The sequence below is a fragment of the Falco cherrug genome, chromosome 14, assembly GCF_023634085.1.
Source record: "Falco cherrug isolate bFalChe1 chromosome 14, bFalChe1.pri, whole genome shotgun sequence".
Lineage (NCBI taxonomy): Eukaryota > Metazoa > Chordata > Aves > Falconiformes > Falconidae > Falco > Falco cherrug.
This window is the reverse complement of record NC_073710.1, coordinates 22,097,992-22,115,813: the sequence shown is the minus strand read 5'-3', so window position 1 is coordinate 22,115,813 and position 17,822 is coordinate 22,097,992. Positions and strand designations below refer to the sequence as shown.

At 37.8% G+C, this 17,822-nt stretch overlaps 1 protein-coding gene across 6 annotated transcripts in view; it reads right to left on the bottom strand.

Annotated features, from left to right (window-relative positions):
* NFAT5 (nuclear factor of activated T cells 5) overlaps positions 1-17,822 on the bottom strand; it is a 75,751-nt gene that overhangs the window by 35,118 nt on the left and 22,811 nt on the right. For 4 of the 6 annotated variants that reach the window (XM_055726396.1, XM_055726397.1, XM_055726394.1 and 1 more), the window contains exon 2: positions 13,080-13,205. In XM_055726396.1, coding sequence (XP_055582371.1) covers positions 13,080-13,205 — 126 coding nt within the window. Of the gene's footprint in view, positions 1-457; positions 520-5,661; positions 5,775-13,079; positions 13,207-17,822 lie in introns of those variants that run through there. The other 2 variants (XM_055726398.1, XM_014278403.3) reach the window with 2 other exon arrangements.

The window sequence follows — 17,822 nt, the reverse complement described above, 5'->3', positions numbered from 1 at the left end:
GGTGTATAATTCAGAAGTAAATACAAGATACATGGTTCTGTGTGTGCTGGCTATAGCAGTCCCATTGAAATAAAGAGATTTATGAACCGATTTCTTTCCCCCAACAAATATTTGGAATTTGGTTAAGTTTTAGAATGTAAATGCTTAAAGCAATACAGCCTAACCAATACAGTACTTTGGAAATGTCCAAATAAGACTTAGTATGATCCACAGTAATCGACTTTTTTAAAACTTAATGTTAATTCGTAAAAATGGCTGCAAGTAAACAGAGCTTTCATTGCCTCAGCTGGACTAATTATTTGTGTAGAAGCCATTTCATCTAAAATAATGGAAGCCCCAATGCAAAATGCTTATAATCCACATTCAATGCCAATTAAACCATTTATTGTTGGAAAATTTTATTTTTGAAAAAGACGGGACTGTGCTTAGCCACAAAATATTAAAATAAGTTTCTAACCTATGAAGCAGAGAACTACAGGTCATTTTTAATGCAGACACTCCCTGCTTCAGAGGCAAATCCTGGAATAAAAATATGAGAAAATAAATGAGAAAAAGAGCTGCTGATTATTCCATCATAAATGAGAAATAAAATATAAAATCAACTGAGTTGGTAGGCAAAATGGAACTGGTATCAGTCACTATGACACAGCTGTTTATTTTGAAGGTTCAAAACAGGGATGAAATATCGGTATTGGTGACATGCTGGTACGAGAGGACATGAAATTTCTGTAATTTGACTCTTTCAGTCACCAAGACTGATTTCTCTCAGACTTCATTAGCCAAGTCCCTTATGCACAGAGACACAGCTTGGGACAGACCTCTGAAAAATTTGTATTAAGCAGGATATTTTAAACAATGTGATTATAACTTCTCCAGAGGTCGCACAGATCAATCTTTTAGATTGTTTTAGAAATGTGAAAGGACAGCTAGATTATTAAAGTAAAACCCTGAAGATTTCTGGAGAACAACATAATCATTTCCACTCAAGTATTTTAACGGACAAATCAACTGAAAACACAGACTAAAACATTTCGGAGAAAGCAGTACAGACAATCATAGGTCTTTATGTATTTATTCAAATCAGCTGTAGCTCACTGAGAAATAACTAACAATTTTATATTCAGATTTAAGCTTCCTAGGGGCGAGACTGTTTTCTGTGTTTCTGCACTGTTGACCACATCTTACACAATAAACCAGAACCACAGAAGTAATCTAATTTTGGCAAAAATTTGTATATAATACATATACATAATTATACAAAGTGTTTGTTCAGCTAGTTACTAGTGTCATAGACGTAAAACCTATTAAGAGGAACATGATGTTTTCATTGTTCTTGTTTAGGAATTAAAATCCAAAATATTGTATTAATGTCTCATCTCAAAGGTTTAGAGATAGTTCAACTATTTTATCCAATTTAAGCTATTTAAAAGTAACAGAATAAAGTATGTTCAGCCATGATATAGATATATAGATGAATCTACCCATATATACACATATATAACTAACAGCAAAACTTAGCAAACCTTCCTATAAATCAGCCTATTTGTGATTACTGGGGCTATCAATGACTGATGATAAAAGCATTTTTAAACTGTTACTGTTTCTTACAGCTTTCCTGTGCTAAATTAGTTTGAAAGCAAATCTACACTTCAGATTGTAAAATTTAGTGGTCATTACAGTTTATCAATAAACTATTCTGCTATTGTCTTCATAGGAAGTCCCTTCCCCGAACCTCCCAATGAAGCAGGAGCAGATGAATGATACCAGTTCCATTTTTCAGTTTGTTCTTTGGCAAATATAGTGGCTGAAATTGGAGAATTCAGTCACTTTGAACTGCATTCCAATTTAAAGGCAAATTTATCCTTTCTATATCATGCATTAATGCAATGCTTTTTCCAAAAACATTTCTATTATAGGATTGGCAAGAACTATTAAATCTAAATATTAATTTCAGTGACAATATTTAGGAGCTGATTTGCAGCCACTTTGAGTTGAGAAAGATTGTTGCTCTTTGGGATATTTGTTTTGTTAAAATAGAATTAGATTCCATTCATCATTTATACACTCTAACAGAAAGAAACAGACATATGCAGCATGCCTACAGCATATATGCTGCATGCAAGTGTTTGCAAATGGAACACATAGAGCACACAGCAGTAATGCTGCAGACCTGGATTACTGAACAGCAATATTTCCCCCATTTAAAATTAATTCTTCTTTTAACAGATTAAACTCAGTATCATGCACAGTACAACGCAGTGTATGCACATCTCATGTTTGCCTGTGCATGACAAAGACTTTGACAAATAAATAATTATGTACATTGAACCAAGCAGCAGAGCTCTAGAATTGGAAGACCCTTCCTCCAATAGATTAGTATCAAAGATTTCTCTTTTTGCAGCAAATACCGTGAATGTTTTAGAAAGGTCTTTTAAAAGACCTAGAAGCAAAACTTGAAGTGACAATCCGTACACAGCTCTGCACTAGAACGGGTATGCCAAGCACTGATCATACCCTGCTTATCAAATGGTTCCACGCATATTCTGTCCAGAAATGCAACAACTGTACTTTTCCCTCACTTTCCTAGAAAAAATAAAATTAGAAGTAAATCACTAAACAAAATGCTTTTCAGTATAAGCATAAAAGAGCTGGTAATGGTATCATTATTTTAGGGTACAGCATTTTGTAATATATAAGTTGCTATCATTATTGCTATCCTAAACAATTTCTCCTTAATTTCCCCCCTAAAAGTTAAAATGCATGTATGTGTATGAATATGTGTATAGTTGTTATCTTTATACATTTAAAAGGGAAAGAAATACTGTCCATTATAAAATGGTTATACTCTCCTCCATTTACCAGAGACACCCCTGTGTAACAATAAGATTATCAAAACAGTATCAAGCTACACAGTAATGGCAAAAAAGCCCCTCTCTTTAGCTTTATATATCCTCAAATGAATGCCATTACCATCTATAAACGTGCAACTGTTTTAAAGCATGTACAGGCCAGTGTCTTCTCTATTATTAGAATTAAAAAGAGGTAAGAACGTATGGCATATTACAGCGAATTAAATAAACTGGTTATATTAGAACAATCAAACATACACATTTAAAATCTATTTGGGGGGATAAGTTAACATGTTACTAAAGCAATTACTAAGTTATGCAAAGAAACATAGTAGAATTTATGTTCTCTCAGAGTCCACAGGCCTTTAGCCAACTTGTCTTCCTTTGAACTAATAAGTAAATAAATGGGGTAGACCCAATAAGAGTTCACATATACTGTAATGAATAAACCACTGCATGTTTTACATGGCTCTCATTTTTTTTATTTATTTATTCTAAAGCCAGTGACAACACATGCATATCTGGTACCCAAAGGAGATCTCTTGGTTGAATGTGCTGCGTTATTTGGGGGGGGGGGGGGGGGGGGGGGGGGGAGTTTACTTTAAAGTTTTCAGTAATTCAAACTTGACTGGTATTGCTTCAAAAGGTGAAAGGACTTTGCAGTTCCTGATTTTGAGGAATGATGTTTTCCCCCACATGCAAATAATAAACAAAATACAACCAGTGGACATCCAGTGTGAGGAGTGTAGCTGGTCGCTGGTCTGTCAGGTTAAAGTGGAAACATACACACACCTTTTCCCAGTTTAAGCATTTCTTTTATTTAAGGTTACTTTCTTTAGACACATATTAATGGGAATTGTTACAGGTGGCTTTTTCATTTGCAATTCAACAGTGCTTGCAATAACAAACATATAGTTTAAATGAGTATGTACATTTTGAAATAGAAGACTGAATATTTTTTAACACAGCCTCAAAAATTGTTTTTGGAGCAACAACACTGAATAGAAGCCAAGTGCATGTTATGGCAAGTATGCAGCCACAGTATTGTAAATGAAACGTGCACCAGCATCACAAGGTGGTTTGTTAGGGTTTTTTTCCTTTTTCTTAATAAAAAAAAAAAAAAATAGAGAGAGAGAAAAGAAAACTACTTTCACACTAGAGCAACTTTGATCACTGTTGAAACTAAACCTCCTGAATCTATTCATTGCCATCACTGTAACATTAAGGTAGTTGAAATAAGTAATTCAGAATTTGTCACCTGTCCTACAAGCTTTTTTTCTCCAAGGCAGGCAGAATGGTATCAAACAATTAGGCATAAGGAAGTCCCGGTTCTGTTTTGCACATCACAATTTACACATCAATAATAAGCAATTCTGCAATGTGTAAATGAAAGACAGAAAATAACCAAGAACAAAACTAGGTGATTAGTGCCGGAGTTCCAAATGCAAATAAAGATAACTAATTACTCTGCACCACTCCTGGGAAGACTAAATTTCAAGGAAATTCCAGTTGTTCATGATACCAGTCATTTGTACACTGGCTTCCCAGAAAGTCTAAAAAGGTGGCCTACTGCTCCCAAAACATTTACCTCTTTCAGGCAGTGAACAGATTTACATTCACAACCAACAGACTGCATAATTCAGGTTCTTTCTGAAAATAAAAAGCAGCCAAAAAGCAGGCAGTGGGAGAAGGGATGCAACACACGTGACACAAATGCACGCTGCTAGAAAAATCACAGGCTGATATATCATCAGAGACTGAAGGAACACACAGCAAAGAGCATCCCCATGAGCAAATCAGCGCAGTCTTTTTCTTTTCAGTAACATAGAGCATTGTACAAAGAAACTGTATTACCTCCTGAGTTAGCAACTAAGGCAATGATATATATTTCTATATCCTATTATCTTGTGAAGTCAAACAAGGCATTCAGCCTCTAAAAAAGGTCTGAAATGCAGGAGAAAGAAGAAAAAAATAAAATCACTACTTGGCATTGAAGGAGTCTTGTCTTTAGATACTTAGGTGGAGCCAATCCTGAAATCCTTGTTCATTCTTTCCAAAGAGATCCTTAACTACAACAAGGATTACCAAGTCCTCAAAAAGAAACAAATAGCCTCCTGATGACTTTTTATTTATTTATTTTATTGCAGCTGGAGTGCAAACCAAGTCATTTCCCAGACTGGAAAGCTTAACATTGTCAACACAAGTAAACAGGAGATATTTTTGTTTTCACCAGTTTTTCAGCCACCTGTGCATGAACAGCCAGGACTAGCAAAGACCTATTAAAGAACTCGCCTGTTTCTCAGAACCTAGCCTGTATCCCATGTGATCCCCTACACTATGTTCAGAAAACAAGTGTCAAAAATGAAGACTCACCACACAGGGTGAGGTTTAGGTGGTGTACAAGCTTAATATATGAATTATACCCATTTATTATATTTGTTAATTTATCTAACATGTCATACTCTTGATAAGACTTTTGTGTATTAGTTGGTTTATTTGAACCACTGGACACAGAAGCACAATTTCAGAACAAAACCAGAAGGATACTACGTGCAAAATTTCCACCATGAACTTACAAAGTGGCTGCAAACCTGCTTTCAATACCTCACATGCCAAACTTGGGTTTCTACTTTTCTTCTTCTTTTATTACTGATGTAATGTCAAAAACTTTTCCAAAAAGTTTAGTTTCAAACCAGTATCAATCCACTATTTAGAAATAAATAATTAAAAAAAAAAAAGAAAACAAAAAAAAAAAGGAAAAAGGAAAGAAAGAAAAAAGAGACTTATGAAGAAGTCTGAAAACAAGACCGACCTATACCCTGGGTGAGATTGGATGGGTTAAGTGTCTCTGGCACTATTTGTCTTCACTATTGACAGACACTGTCACACAACCCACCACTCGATGCCTGTCTCTGAATGGCGAAGCTAGAATGCAAGTTAAGTGTATTAATAGAGAAAAAAACTAGCATCCCAGCAAATATAATAAAGCAATCCAATTCACCAGTTATTAAAAACACTCAGATTCAAGATAGGTAGGTTAATTTAATTTACATTAAGCCCCAGTGTAAATTCCCCTTACATTCACATGCTGAACCAAGCAGTGTATTATACTTCGGGTAAATACATCAATCAATCAGGTTTTGTTTGTTATAAATGACATCTGTTATTAAATCCACACTCAGGTTTAGAACTTTTGTTAGTGGCTCACGCACACCAATTCCATGTATCTTAGATCCTTCCCAACTCGGGGTGATAACTCGCTGCATCCAAGCAAGTCAGAACTCTAGGACCCTCAGCTGCTCTCCTCAAGCTCTACTGTCACCTCCTCAGCCCGTGACTCTGAAAGAGTGAGTGTATGTCAATGTCAGGGTTTATGGATCTGACAAAAGAACACTTCAATTTAAGAAACAGACTCTTGTTCTTTAGATACATGGTTGGTTTTTTCCCCTAGGAAATTCAGAAGTCCACCTGGCCTTCACAAAGTCTTAAATGCTGCTACTGCAAGGAGGTGCCCAAAGAATAGCACAGTAGAACTGTTCTCTGTGTGCCCTTCACTGGCTTGGTTTTTCATTATTCATTAAGGAACAAGCAATTCTCTCATTGCAAAGTAATTCTTAAGCCTTTTCGATGTAAGAATAGGAGCCACTTAATGCAAGAATTTGCCATTAAAAAAATCTCTCAGAATGGTAACACAGCTTGTGTTTGATGGAGCAGTTCTGGAAAATTGGGTTTACTGACTGTATGAGATTCAGGAAGACTGAAAATGAACTTTAGAAGAAAAGCGATGGTCCAGAGTACATCAATATAATCTTTTATAGGTTATTATAAGGAAGCTCTGCTCAAAGCAGAAAAGCAGCTACATGCTCAGTGCATGCACAATCCCACACAACTACGATGTCTCAACTGAATTTACACAGAACACATCTAAAAAGTTTCCATTAAAAGGAAACAGTAAGAGAAATCCTTTTCTTTCCCATTTCCTAACAATGGCTCTCATCAGCCGACAGCTCAGCACGATGAAGGAACCTTTCCACTGCCCTGAGCCATAGCTCATCACAGCCCGGACTCTCCCAGACTAATGCGATCCAGCTCCACCACAGCTCTCCTGGGCACACACTTGCCAGGAGCAGGAGTGAAACTTGTTCACATATGTGTTAGCACTAACGAGCCAGAGTGGGTACGGCACTGTACTCATACACAGTATCAGGAAGATGCATTTTTAAAGAGTATTAGGATCTGGTTTAAATTGATTCTGTAAGAAAGAAGTATTTGACACATGACTGAAGCAAGCACACTGCAGAGAGAAATCCCTGGAAGACATCCTCCTAGGAAATTACAGGAAGGCATTTCCAGCTGGGAGGGCGGTGGGAAAAGGAAGGGAAAAGCCTACAAAGAAATGGAAGTTTTTACAGGCATTAGAGACCAACTACAAAGAAGAATCTTTTTTTCTGATAATTTGTTTACAATGTGTAATTATAAGGTCAGGATAATAGAATTAGTAGCACCACTGATATCCCCTTTGAAATCTCTGGTTATTATTTCTGTATCAACAGGAAAAACTGACTAATGACACCAGGAAGGATGATAAACTGACAAAATATTTTCATTAAAAGTAGAAATTAAGAAGCCTGACTCTAGCTACTAAAAAAAAAAAAAAAAAAAAATAAAAAATTGGAAAAACACCCCTACACATACACATATCTCCATTCCAAGGTTTTGTTAGAACCTTTAGCTTGAGAATGATGAAAAAGCCTTATCTTGGTAGTGGGAAAGATGACCCACAGATCTTCATACCCGATCTCTACCCCATAGATGATGCAAGTATTTTTATCCATTTCTCTACAGTAGCAATTGTGAAGCAAAGCCTTATTTTCATAATTAAACTAACTAAAAATGCTTATGGCAAGTGTTTCAACAACAACTGACCAAAAAAGCCAATTATGCCTGTCTGGGACTAGTAGTTTGTCCCTTTACTTAAAAAGGAGCACAAAATTGACATGACCACGAAAAGGTAAAGCTTTATCCTTTACTAAGTATTTGCCCAGGATACAATTATAGGTGTTTGGGAGCCAGAAAAATTCAATACCTCCCAGATTAATTGTAATCAAGTATGAAGAATGCAAAAAGAGATCAGTAAATATATATTTCAGTCACATAAAAACTGTTACCCTTTTGTTACAGCAAGAACACCACTCTGTGGACAATCCAATTTGAAGTAAGCACTGGAAAATGTCTGAATGGAAATGATGCAGGAAATACTGTCCTGGGGAGCAATTAAAAAAAGTATGGAAATGTATACCTCTCTGGAAAACAGAGTAGCTTAAGTAAGAGATCATCAACAAGCTGAAGAAGCTCATTCCAAGAGCTGCTACAGAAAGAATGAATGGATGATAAGCAGAGGGGCAAGTTTCTGTAAGTTTTCTTCACTGGGGTTCAGAAGGTTTGAGCATTCCTGTAACTGGAGATAAAAGATGAAAATGCAACAGTTGTTTCAAGTGTGTAGTTGAACATACTCCTGCATCATCCTCAAAAGACAAGAATAAGGTGTTGACCTGCCAACTAGAAGGACACCTTTGAGGAAGGACTTAAATTAGCAGTGTGAAGGAAGGACTTAAATTAGCATTTGAAGCACTTGTTCAGTGAGTCTTGATCAACACGAAAAAACTGTTCAACCTTTAAGAAGCAAGTGAAAGGAATCAAGCATCCCTCCTTGCAACTGGAGCTTAAAAATATTGTGTAGAAGGCATTATTAAAGCTTCAGGCACATTTATTTCATGTAAGAAATCTCCAGGCACAGCTTACAATGACATTTCTCAGCATGACACCCTCATGCATTTCAAGAGTCTGGAAGATGATTCATATTTAATGTGTTTATGGTACTGCACCAGGCAAAATCCTCCTTTTCCTGTCCCCTGAACAAAGACACTTGCAATTCAAACAGCAAGCACAGAGAACAGTTTCTAGCAGCAAAAGTAGATCCTTTCCCTCCCTTCTACCTTCCAGAAGAATAACAGAATTAGAAGCTTGAGAGAGCAGCTCAGGTTGTGAACATTGCAGCTCAAAATCCTGGAGTTCTATTAAATTATACTTGCCTGTTTGATATTCAGAGAGTGGGTAATACCTCTTTTGTCTGGATTAATGAATAGGAGATACACATTTATTAACAAATTAATGAAAATCCAATCAGTAACATTCCATTTTAATACTCTTAAAACTGTTCTGTAAATCACAAAACAAATTTCCAAATGGAAGAACTAGAAGTCTGCCCCTGCAAGGTCATCACTGCTAAAAACAGCCCATCCTGCTCCTCCAAAAAAACCAGAGAAGTTAACTGCAGCAATATATATTTCTCACCTATAATGTGATTTATATGGAACAAAACCCCACAGCAAAGTGACTGACAGAAAAGCCACAAGTTTCTGAATTTCGGCCAGATACTATCTTACTCTGTGTTTTTGGAAGCAGAGAACTAACTGTGTTAACTATTACAGGAGCAGTAAAAAGCCCTCACCACTTTGGATCGTTCCCTGTAACGCAATCCTCTCATTATCGAGAGTAATCATACCTGCCATTGACTTCTACATACAGTGTTGCTAGCAGCATTTCAAATTAGCCTTTCCTTTTAGAAGCAAGAGTAAATGAAGTTACCTACAATGCTATGGAGACTGAACTGTCGTTCCCCTATCATCTCCCAAAGAAGTGAGGGTTTAGAGCAAGTAAGAGCTGACAGATACAGGAGCACTACTAGGTGGCCAAATTCACCTTTCCTCCTCACCCTATTGTCTGCATAGTGTCAGCTCCTCAAAAATATGCCTATTAAGGACTTGATACATGCAAATGAATAGTCAATCTTGGTCTTTAAAAATATGTATGTGAAATATGTATTTATGTTTTTCTGTATATTTATGTTTTTCTGTATAAGCATATAGACAGGCAGAAAGCCCAGGCTGATTTTCCTAAGAAATCAGAGCCCAGCCCAGCCAGACTTCTCATTACTACACGAGGCAGGGTGAACAGGGCTCAAAAACACGATAGTAACTTTTCGAAGACACTGAAGCAACCCTAAAACAATTAAAGAAAAATAGTAAAATGGAATACATTTCTCTATGTTTCTCTAGAAACATGGTGTAGCTACAGCAAGAATGCAGCTGAAACACTTGTGTGCTATTCTATTGTGAAAGTGGAGAGATTTGGGTGCAGAGGAAACATAGAGCTAACCTCTATGAAAAGCAAAAGTGCTCCAGGGATTCTGGAAGAAAACGTAGAACACCGGAGACCCCTCCTCCTCCAAGGTCGCTGTGTGCTGCAGGTACCAGCATCAGTTCAGAATGCTGAGCTCAAGATGGCTTAGGGGAGGAATCCTAACCAGTCACTACACAGCAGGAATTTGGGGGGGGGGGGGGGCAACTATGACTATAAAACAATCCACTGAGATCTACTGCAAAGAGTAAATTCCCCTGTCCTCCTAACCTCACCTACAACTTTTGTAGACACTGATGTTCCTTCCTCTGTTCCTAAGAGTTTGACCCCAGCTTTAAAGAGGAAAAAAAAAGGTCTGGCCTCAGACTTACCAGAGATACCCAATCATCTGACCACCCTTGGGTTTTATTATGTATTATATTTTAATATATACTTTACATATATATAACCTCCCAACACCAGAGGGAGGAGCAAGGACTGTTCTCTTCAGCTTTCTGCTCTGCCTCTATAGTTTTGGAACACAGCTTACAGACCTGTTTTGCAGGTAAATATTTATCTAAGATACATGTATTTTCTTTCAAGGATGTGGTGGAAGAGTGGGGAAAAACATCAAAACACACACAAAAAGCCCACTAACCTGTTACATTACAACTACCTATCTGATACTTGTTGGCCAAAATGCTGAGGCTGAGCCTTCCCTGACCCCTATGGAAGCTGGGCACCCACTCTCCCACCACAGCACCAGGCACGCTGCTCAGTGCTCACCTCTCCTTACACGTGCACACAGCACAGCTCACCGCTGAATGATCCTGGTCATCACAATCATGTGTTTACAGAAGACCAAGATTGAATTGTTCTTGTCCTCGCTGTAATGGACAGTGACATAGACAATGAAAACAAAAGTAGTCTTTGCTCCATTTGGGTTTTTTTTAAAAAAAAAAAAACAACCAACCAGACAGTTTTTAACAACTTGGAGAACTAAAGTTGCTTGTGCTTAATACTTCTGATCCTGATTTTAACGGCACCCAGAAACTTAACTGTCTCGTCACAACTCTGATGGAAGCCCTCCAAAGCCCCAATTCAGTTAACAATTTAAACCAGCAGAAACTGAAAGCCATTGAGAGAAGCTAGCTCCACCTTTTTTACTGCTCCTTCTATCCCCTTCCTTGTGCCACCAAAAGCATTTCTGTAGACCTGCAGCGAACCCATCCAGGGCAACTCTAACACGGAGCAGGTCCTTGATCCAACAGCTCTGCAGCACACACAGGAAAAACTCCTCTTCCGGCAGCATATTCAGCTTAAAGTCTTTGTGAAACTACACAATCTCCAACATTGGTAAGTGTTCTTAATTGAATGAGTAGGTCTCCTTTCAGTGTCAACAAAAGATCTCAAAGCTATTTTTTTTTTAAGTTTTTCATTCAAGACAATTGTGCTGCAGTTTAACCCGAACACAACTAACACGTTCTTAGGTTTTTTTAAAAGGAACTGGACTGGCTGTTAGCAGACACTAAATACCTGGAGGTAACAGACATTTAGTTCCATTCAAGTTTTAAAGTCTTTTCTGTTAGATACAGAATTAATTAGCAGTTCATGTCTATCTGTGGATTTACAGTGTAACAGGGTTTGTGGGATTTTTTTTTTCCCCACTTGTTTTTGAGGTATATGTTTCTACAAGATTTCATTGTTGCTATGTCTTCAAACCAAACCGATCATTACGTATCTTGATTTTAGAAATATATGCCCAAATTATTTTTGAATAAGTGATATAAAAATATCAAAGCCTTTCAATATAATAAATAAAACCATCAATTTCTTTCAATGACCGAAGTTCCACTGTGCACAGTTAAATCCACAGGTTCTCTTAGAAGAGGTCTGGCAAAACATGAATGGTGAGCAGTGCTGTAAAGTTTCTCTGACAAGTCTACAATCACTTTAGTTTCTGATCAGGATTCCTGTACCATGCAAATCTGGGAAACATTCTCACACAAACATTTAATGCATATGAATTCACAGAGAGAAAAAAGGGTAATGCAGCTATCTGAATCTTCACCTTAAATATATACATTTTTCTCAAGCCAAAATTTAAGACCAATTAGGAAAGTGGAACATGACCTTGTAAGAAATATGGGGATCAAATTATACAAAAAAAACCCCTTATCCAATGAAGAAAGATGCATCTATCATGAGCGCAATGATTGTTTTTTCCTCATTGCACAGCTGTTTACTAATATATACAAGTTACTGATAAGGATTCCAGATGCAAACCAGCACTACAGCTAACCTCACAAACCAGAACTTTGTCCTTAAATCCTCACATTTTTATGTTTAATGAAAATTAATGACAGAGTCTTTAGACTAAAGTCTAAAACATGACTGGGAGTAAAATAAAGACAAAGATAAAAAGGTCATGCCTCATTTTTTATGCTGTCAATTAGAAAAATAACTAACTTAAACTTTTCAGTTTATACAAGTGCTATCCTGATGTATATTATATTCTCACGTATTTGAGAATTCTGTAATACATTACAAGAGAGAGCTACATGTGAATGGAGTTTAAATACTAAGCTTCCTCAGGCCTCAAAGGAAAACATGACCTTTCCTCCTCCTTAGTTTGGTAAAAGCTTCACAGCCCAAAATGTAATCTCCCATTCCATTTTTTTATCCTATCTAGAATGCGCTGTTTTACAGTCAGTCAGCATTCTGCCTTAGTTCCAAATAGGTATTTATTATCTCTGAAGACAAGAGTGCATTCTAGGAGTTAACAGGTCTGTGCTGCATAATAACAGCAGAGCAAAACAGATAATTTCTTATGAAGATATATATGTGACATACAGCAACCGTTAACATAGAATATCTGATAATTTAGATCACTCAGCTTAGTTTAATTTATATTACCTAAATTCTCCTAGAATGAACTCTGTTACTTCTACACAAGCTCTATTTTTACAATCAAAACTTTGCCAGCACTGTTCATGTTGGCCAGAACGCTACAAACCTTAACAAAGCAACTGAATAAACGAGAATGCTTACCAGCAGCAACTACAGCTGGAGGCGGCGAACCTGCCTCGCCACCACTTGTTTGGCTCATGGATGCTACAGATGTTTCTCTGGAAGGTGGTAACTGCAGCTCCTTTGGGAGAAGGTCATAGACAGATTCTGTTGAACAAAAAGAATTTAGTCAAAAATTTATTCATATTCTGTAAGAGAGAAGAAATTATGTTTTTTCCTAAAAGATACAAACAATAATCCAAACAAACACTTGGAGATCTTAACATTGTGGAATAAAGTTATTTCAGAAAACAAACAAACCACTAAGACATTAAGATACACATTCTCAAGACCAAAACAGAAGGACACAAACTTGTTCAAACAAAGAAATAATTCATGAACTTCCACAAACGCTATACTCATTTAGAATGAAGGGGCTGACAACACATACGAAAAAATTACATGAGAATCAAAGGCAAACCTGTTCTCAGAATTCAAATTGTGCAACTGACTTCCAAGGAAAAAGAGCCTAATTTAGTATCATCATCTGCTGAACATCCTATAAAGTCTTCCCATGCAATAAACGCTAATTCCTATTATGTAAGATCCTTTACTTTTACTTATCTACGCCATTTCTTTTTGCTGTAAACTCATGAAGATGCTTGAAAGAAAGCAGTTCCTACTAACAAAATGGCTAGTGCTGGTCCAGTTTACACAGAAAGCTCTTTGAGGGAACCGTGGCAGATTCTGTACCATAGCAGAACCTCTAAGCAACTTCTTTGCACCTTCTCTATTGCGAAACTGCTGTGGCCACCCCACACAGCTCACCCAACAGCTTCAGCACCCAAGACACACAAGAAGCGAAGTCAACAGCCTCGTGTTCAACCTGCCCCCCCATGCTTGCTGACAGCTCAAAGCAGGTCACTGCCTACTGTTGGATGGCTGCTTCAGAGTTCAAGTAGTAAGAGCTCTCTATGCACCCAGAGATGGAGAACGTTCCACTGAGCTCTTACTCAGAGAGAACAACTGCTCAGGCATGAGCACACAGCTGTAAATGCACCTCTTCCCAGGCATACACCAAAGATGCATCATTTCAGACACTCGATTTGGAGATGAAAATAACCTAGATGAACAGCTGTAAACTGCATCAACCATTCCACCCCACAAAACTTCATGAAATGCCTTTCTATGTATTATTTAGGTGTCTGAAACATATATGGAAAACTCAATGTGCATTTTAGAAGAATTTTTCCCCCCCATGAAGCAACAACTATACTCAATTGATCCTCAAGTAAAATACACCTGTGCAGCAATTCTGTAAAAATTAGAAAACTCACAAAGTTGTTAACTAAAAAGCTTTAATTGCATTAGGCCCCGTAAAAAGTGAACCATACTCTAGGAAACACACACGTATATGCACACCCAGCAACACATAATTGTATTAAAAATATAACACATAGAAATGCCACAAACCAGAACAGCTACCCTACTGGGTAAGAGTTCAAACACTCCCACCACTAACTGGCATAAAAAGAGCCCAAGAAAACTTTTAATGCTGTTTACGGGATACGACTTGCCTGTCATGTACAAAATCACAAGCAACTCCCAACAACAGCTGCAAACTGGCAGCGAGGTGTAACCGGAGTCAGCTCCACAGCCCAGCAAACTTTGGCCCATCTGCTGCAACATCATCCTTTTTTTTTTTTTCCAGTTACACCCACTTTTCAGAGAACTAACTTTTCAGTACCATAACAAATAACCAAAACAACATTGTTTTAATTTAAAATGATAATCCAAATATTGGCAACTAGAGGCTGCAATCCCAATCCCAAACAGAAACCTCTGCAGAGGTTTTCTATAAAAGTTACCTATAATGCTGAGAATATATATTTACTTGTGCTTAATGACGACCTTACAATGCACAAAAGGCAAAGCAAAAAGGCAAACTTTTGCTCCTGTTCTACTATGAGGAACAGCTGCATTAGCATTTCCCTCAAAGAGGACTTGTCTTTTTAAAATTAACTTTCCTCAGATATTAAGACCTAATTTCATATTCTCCTGAGCTAGTGATTTTCAACACCATAAAACTGGCTTTCAAAGTAAAATAAATTAGACCAGTTTAAAATTGCTTATGTAAAGATACAGTTACAATGGTGCTTCTCATTTTATACTTCATTTACTTTTCCAAAAAAAGGTTAGTTTGTTTTAGTGATAACACAATTTATTAAGCAGGAGTATTATGTACTTTTTATGTGTATGAGCTCTTACGTTGTTTAAATGTATTCTAAATTTTAGCCTTTATTAAAAAAGGTGAATCAGAGAATCATGCCTTTATTTTTTACCTTACAATTTTTACTTAAGCTGCATGTGCATACAGACTTCAATCCAATGCAAAAATTAAAAACCAAACTAAACTATTTAAAATTGTTATTGCCCAAATACTACCTCTTTATGCCTGCTGTGCCAATGAGGTGGAAGGGGACTATGAAGGCACAGTTCTATTTTAAGATAGGAAGGGAGTGCAGAAAGTACAAAGTAAAACCAAAAAATATCCATTGACTAAATAACCAGAAAGAAGTCATACTGATATTTGAACAAAAATGTCTGAGGACAGTGAAGAAAGTAGAGGGGGTTTTTTTGTCTTATTTTATTGAATGTACTTCTTCCAGTGAACCACAAGTGCTAAATTAATGGGAGAGAGATGCAACAGACATTCATTCACTCTTGGAACAAGAACAAAAAGGGCACCAGAAGATCAACTGTTACCTACCCTGCCTTGGGTAAAAAAAGATTAAAAATCGACCAGTCAAGTTCTGGCTGGCCCATCCACTGAAGGAAGAGTAGAGAGGCTGTGCGTCATTTGCCTTGCAAAAAGGAGCATATTTGATCTAATGGCATTTAACACTCTGCGCAGCTGTATTCAGTTTTAACAACAGGGAGGACCAGTGTAAAATCCAGAAATGGGAAGCCAAGCAGTCAGGTTACTGCTTTAAATAGTCACTACCAGGCAGTTTCTGCAGAGACGCCAGGACAATACAGTTTGTCAAAAGGTGTCATGGTAAATTCAAATGTGGTTTAATACACACAAGTATTAGAGCAAGAACCCTATTAATGCACTTACGCTGACTGCTATTGGGGATTTTCAATCTGGGCTCTCAGTTTGCTTTCACAAGCTGTTAACCCAGCCCTCATGTACAAATCCTGGGGAATTTACATGAAAGAACTAAACACGTGCGTTTGCACCTTTCTAAAAACAAGCCAGTCCAGCTCATGCTCCCGAGCCACCTCACATTCTACATGCACAGAAACACAGCCGGCGCTGCCTATTTTGCAGATGTTTGTTATTTGTCACGCTGCATTCTGAGAAAGCTTCTGTGAACCACAAAAAGGCAGGCAGCTTTCAGAGAAGACGTCTATTTATTTCCACATTGAATGACTCCTATAAGCTTGGCTGCTGGTACAGCTATTGGTAAGTCAAAAAAACCCTCCAAATAAAATGTGGTGTTTAGAAACCATAAGGTGTGTGTGGGTCTAGTTCCTACTGAACTACAATTTTTTTTCAAGATGAGTATCTTAATTCAAGATGAATAATTCTTAATTCAAGAATGAAAGGTTCGGATTTTATCACAACAATGAAGAGCACAAATACCAGCTGAATAAAAATACAGTTATGACATGAGACAGTGCTTCCCTACTTGACTTCCCTGCACCTCTAAGTATTATTGCCCCTGCAGCCAGCAGTCTGTACCATAGCTCCAGCCAGCCATCCCTTCTAAGTGAGCATCAGCCTTTCTTCTGGCTGGCACCGGTACTACTACTTACAGGAGGTTAGTAAAATCAGAGCTCCCTTCAGTTGAAAAGCCAGCCATAGGCAGGTGTTCAGTGCTGGAGCAGCTGCAGCACTGTAATTACCACCCGAGGTATCCGTCACTACCTCTTGTATGGAAAATTATGCCCATTCAGCACTGTTGATAAAAAGCAATCTTAGCTCCAAGTGTACCCTGGAACAAATTCTTCCTATTAAGCCATCTAAGAATGGCTTAATTCTTCCCTGTGCCAGAGCTGGGAAGGCTGTCGCCTCTAGAGGAGTAGTAGCAATATTTAAAGCTGATGCAGTCACTTGACAGGCAGCTTTGCTTATGCTGAATATTCTTTTATGTCTAAGACACTGGAAGCAACTCACCAAGTATTTCTGTAATACAAAATGTTTAGCGAGGGGCCCCAAAATGAGGGATTGTAACACAGCGTATGTGTGTGTGCACGTATGTATAGAAACCTTATTTTTATGTATATGTTTGTTGTGGTTTAACCCCGGCTGGTAATTAAGTACCAGACAGCTGCTCAGTCACTCCCCCACAACCCCCCCGAGGGATGGGGAGGAGAGTTGGAAAGGAACATAAAACTCACGGGTTGACATAAGAACAACTGAATAACTGAAATTGAATAAAAATGAAAGAAAAATAATAACAATGATGGCAGTAACAGTTATAATGAAAAGGGGAAGGGGAAGAATAAAATTCAGAGGGAAAGGAAGAAGGAACACGTGGTGCGCAGTGCAACTGCTCACTGCCTGCCGACCGATGCCCAGCCAGTCCCAGAGCGACGGCCTGCCCACCCGGCCAGCCCCCCAGGTATATATACACCATGCACGACATCCCATGGTATGGAGTATCTCTTTGGCTAGTTTGGGTCAGCAATACGGCAGGACCCATCAGTAAACAAGCTGCAGAAACTGCTGAAGGAGAAGGTGAATCCAGCCAGATTGCAGAAGTGAAAGCTATCCGG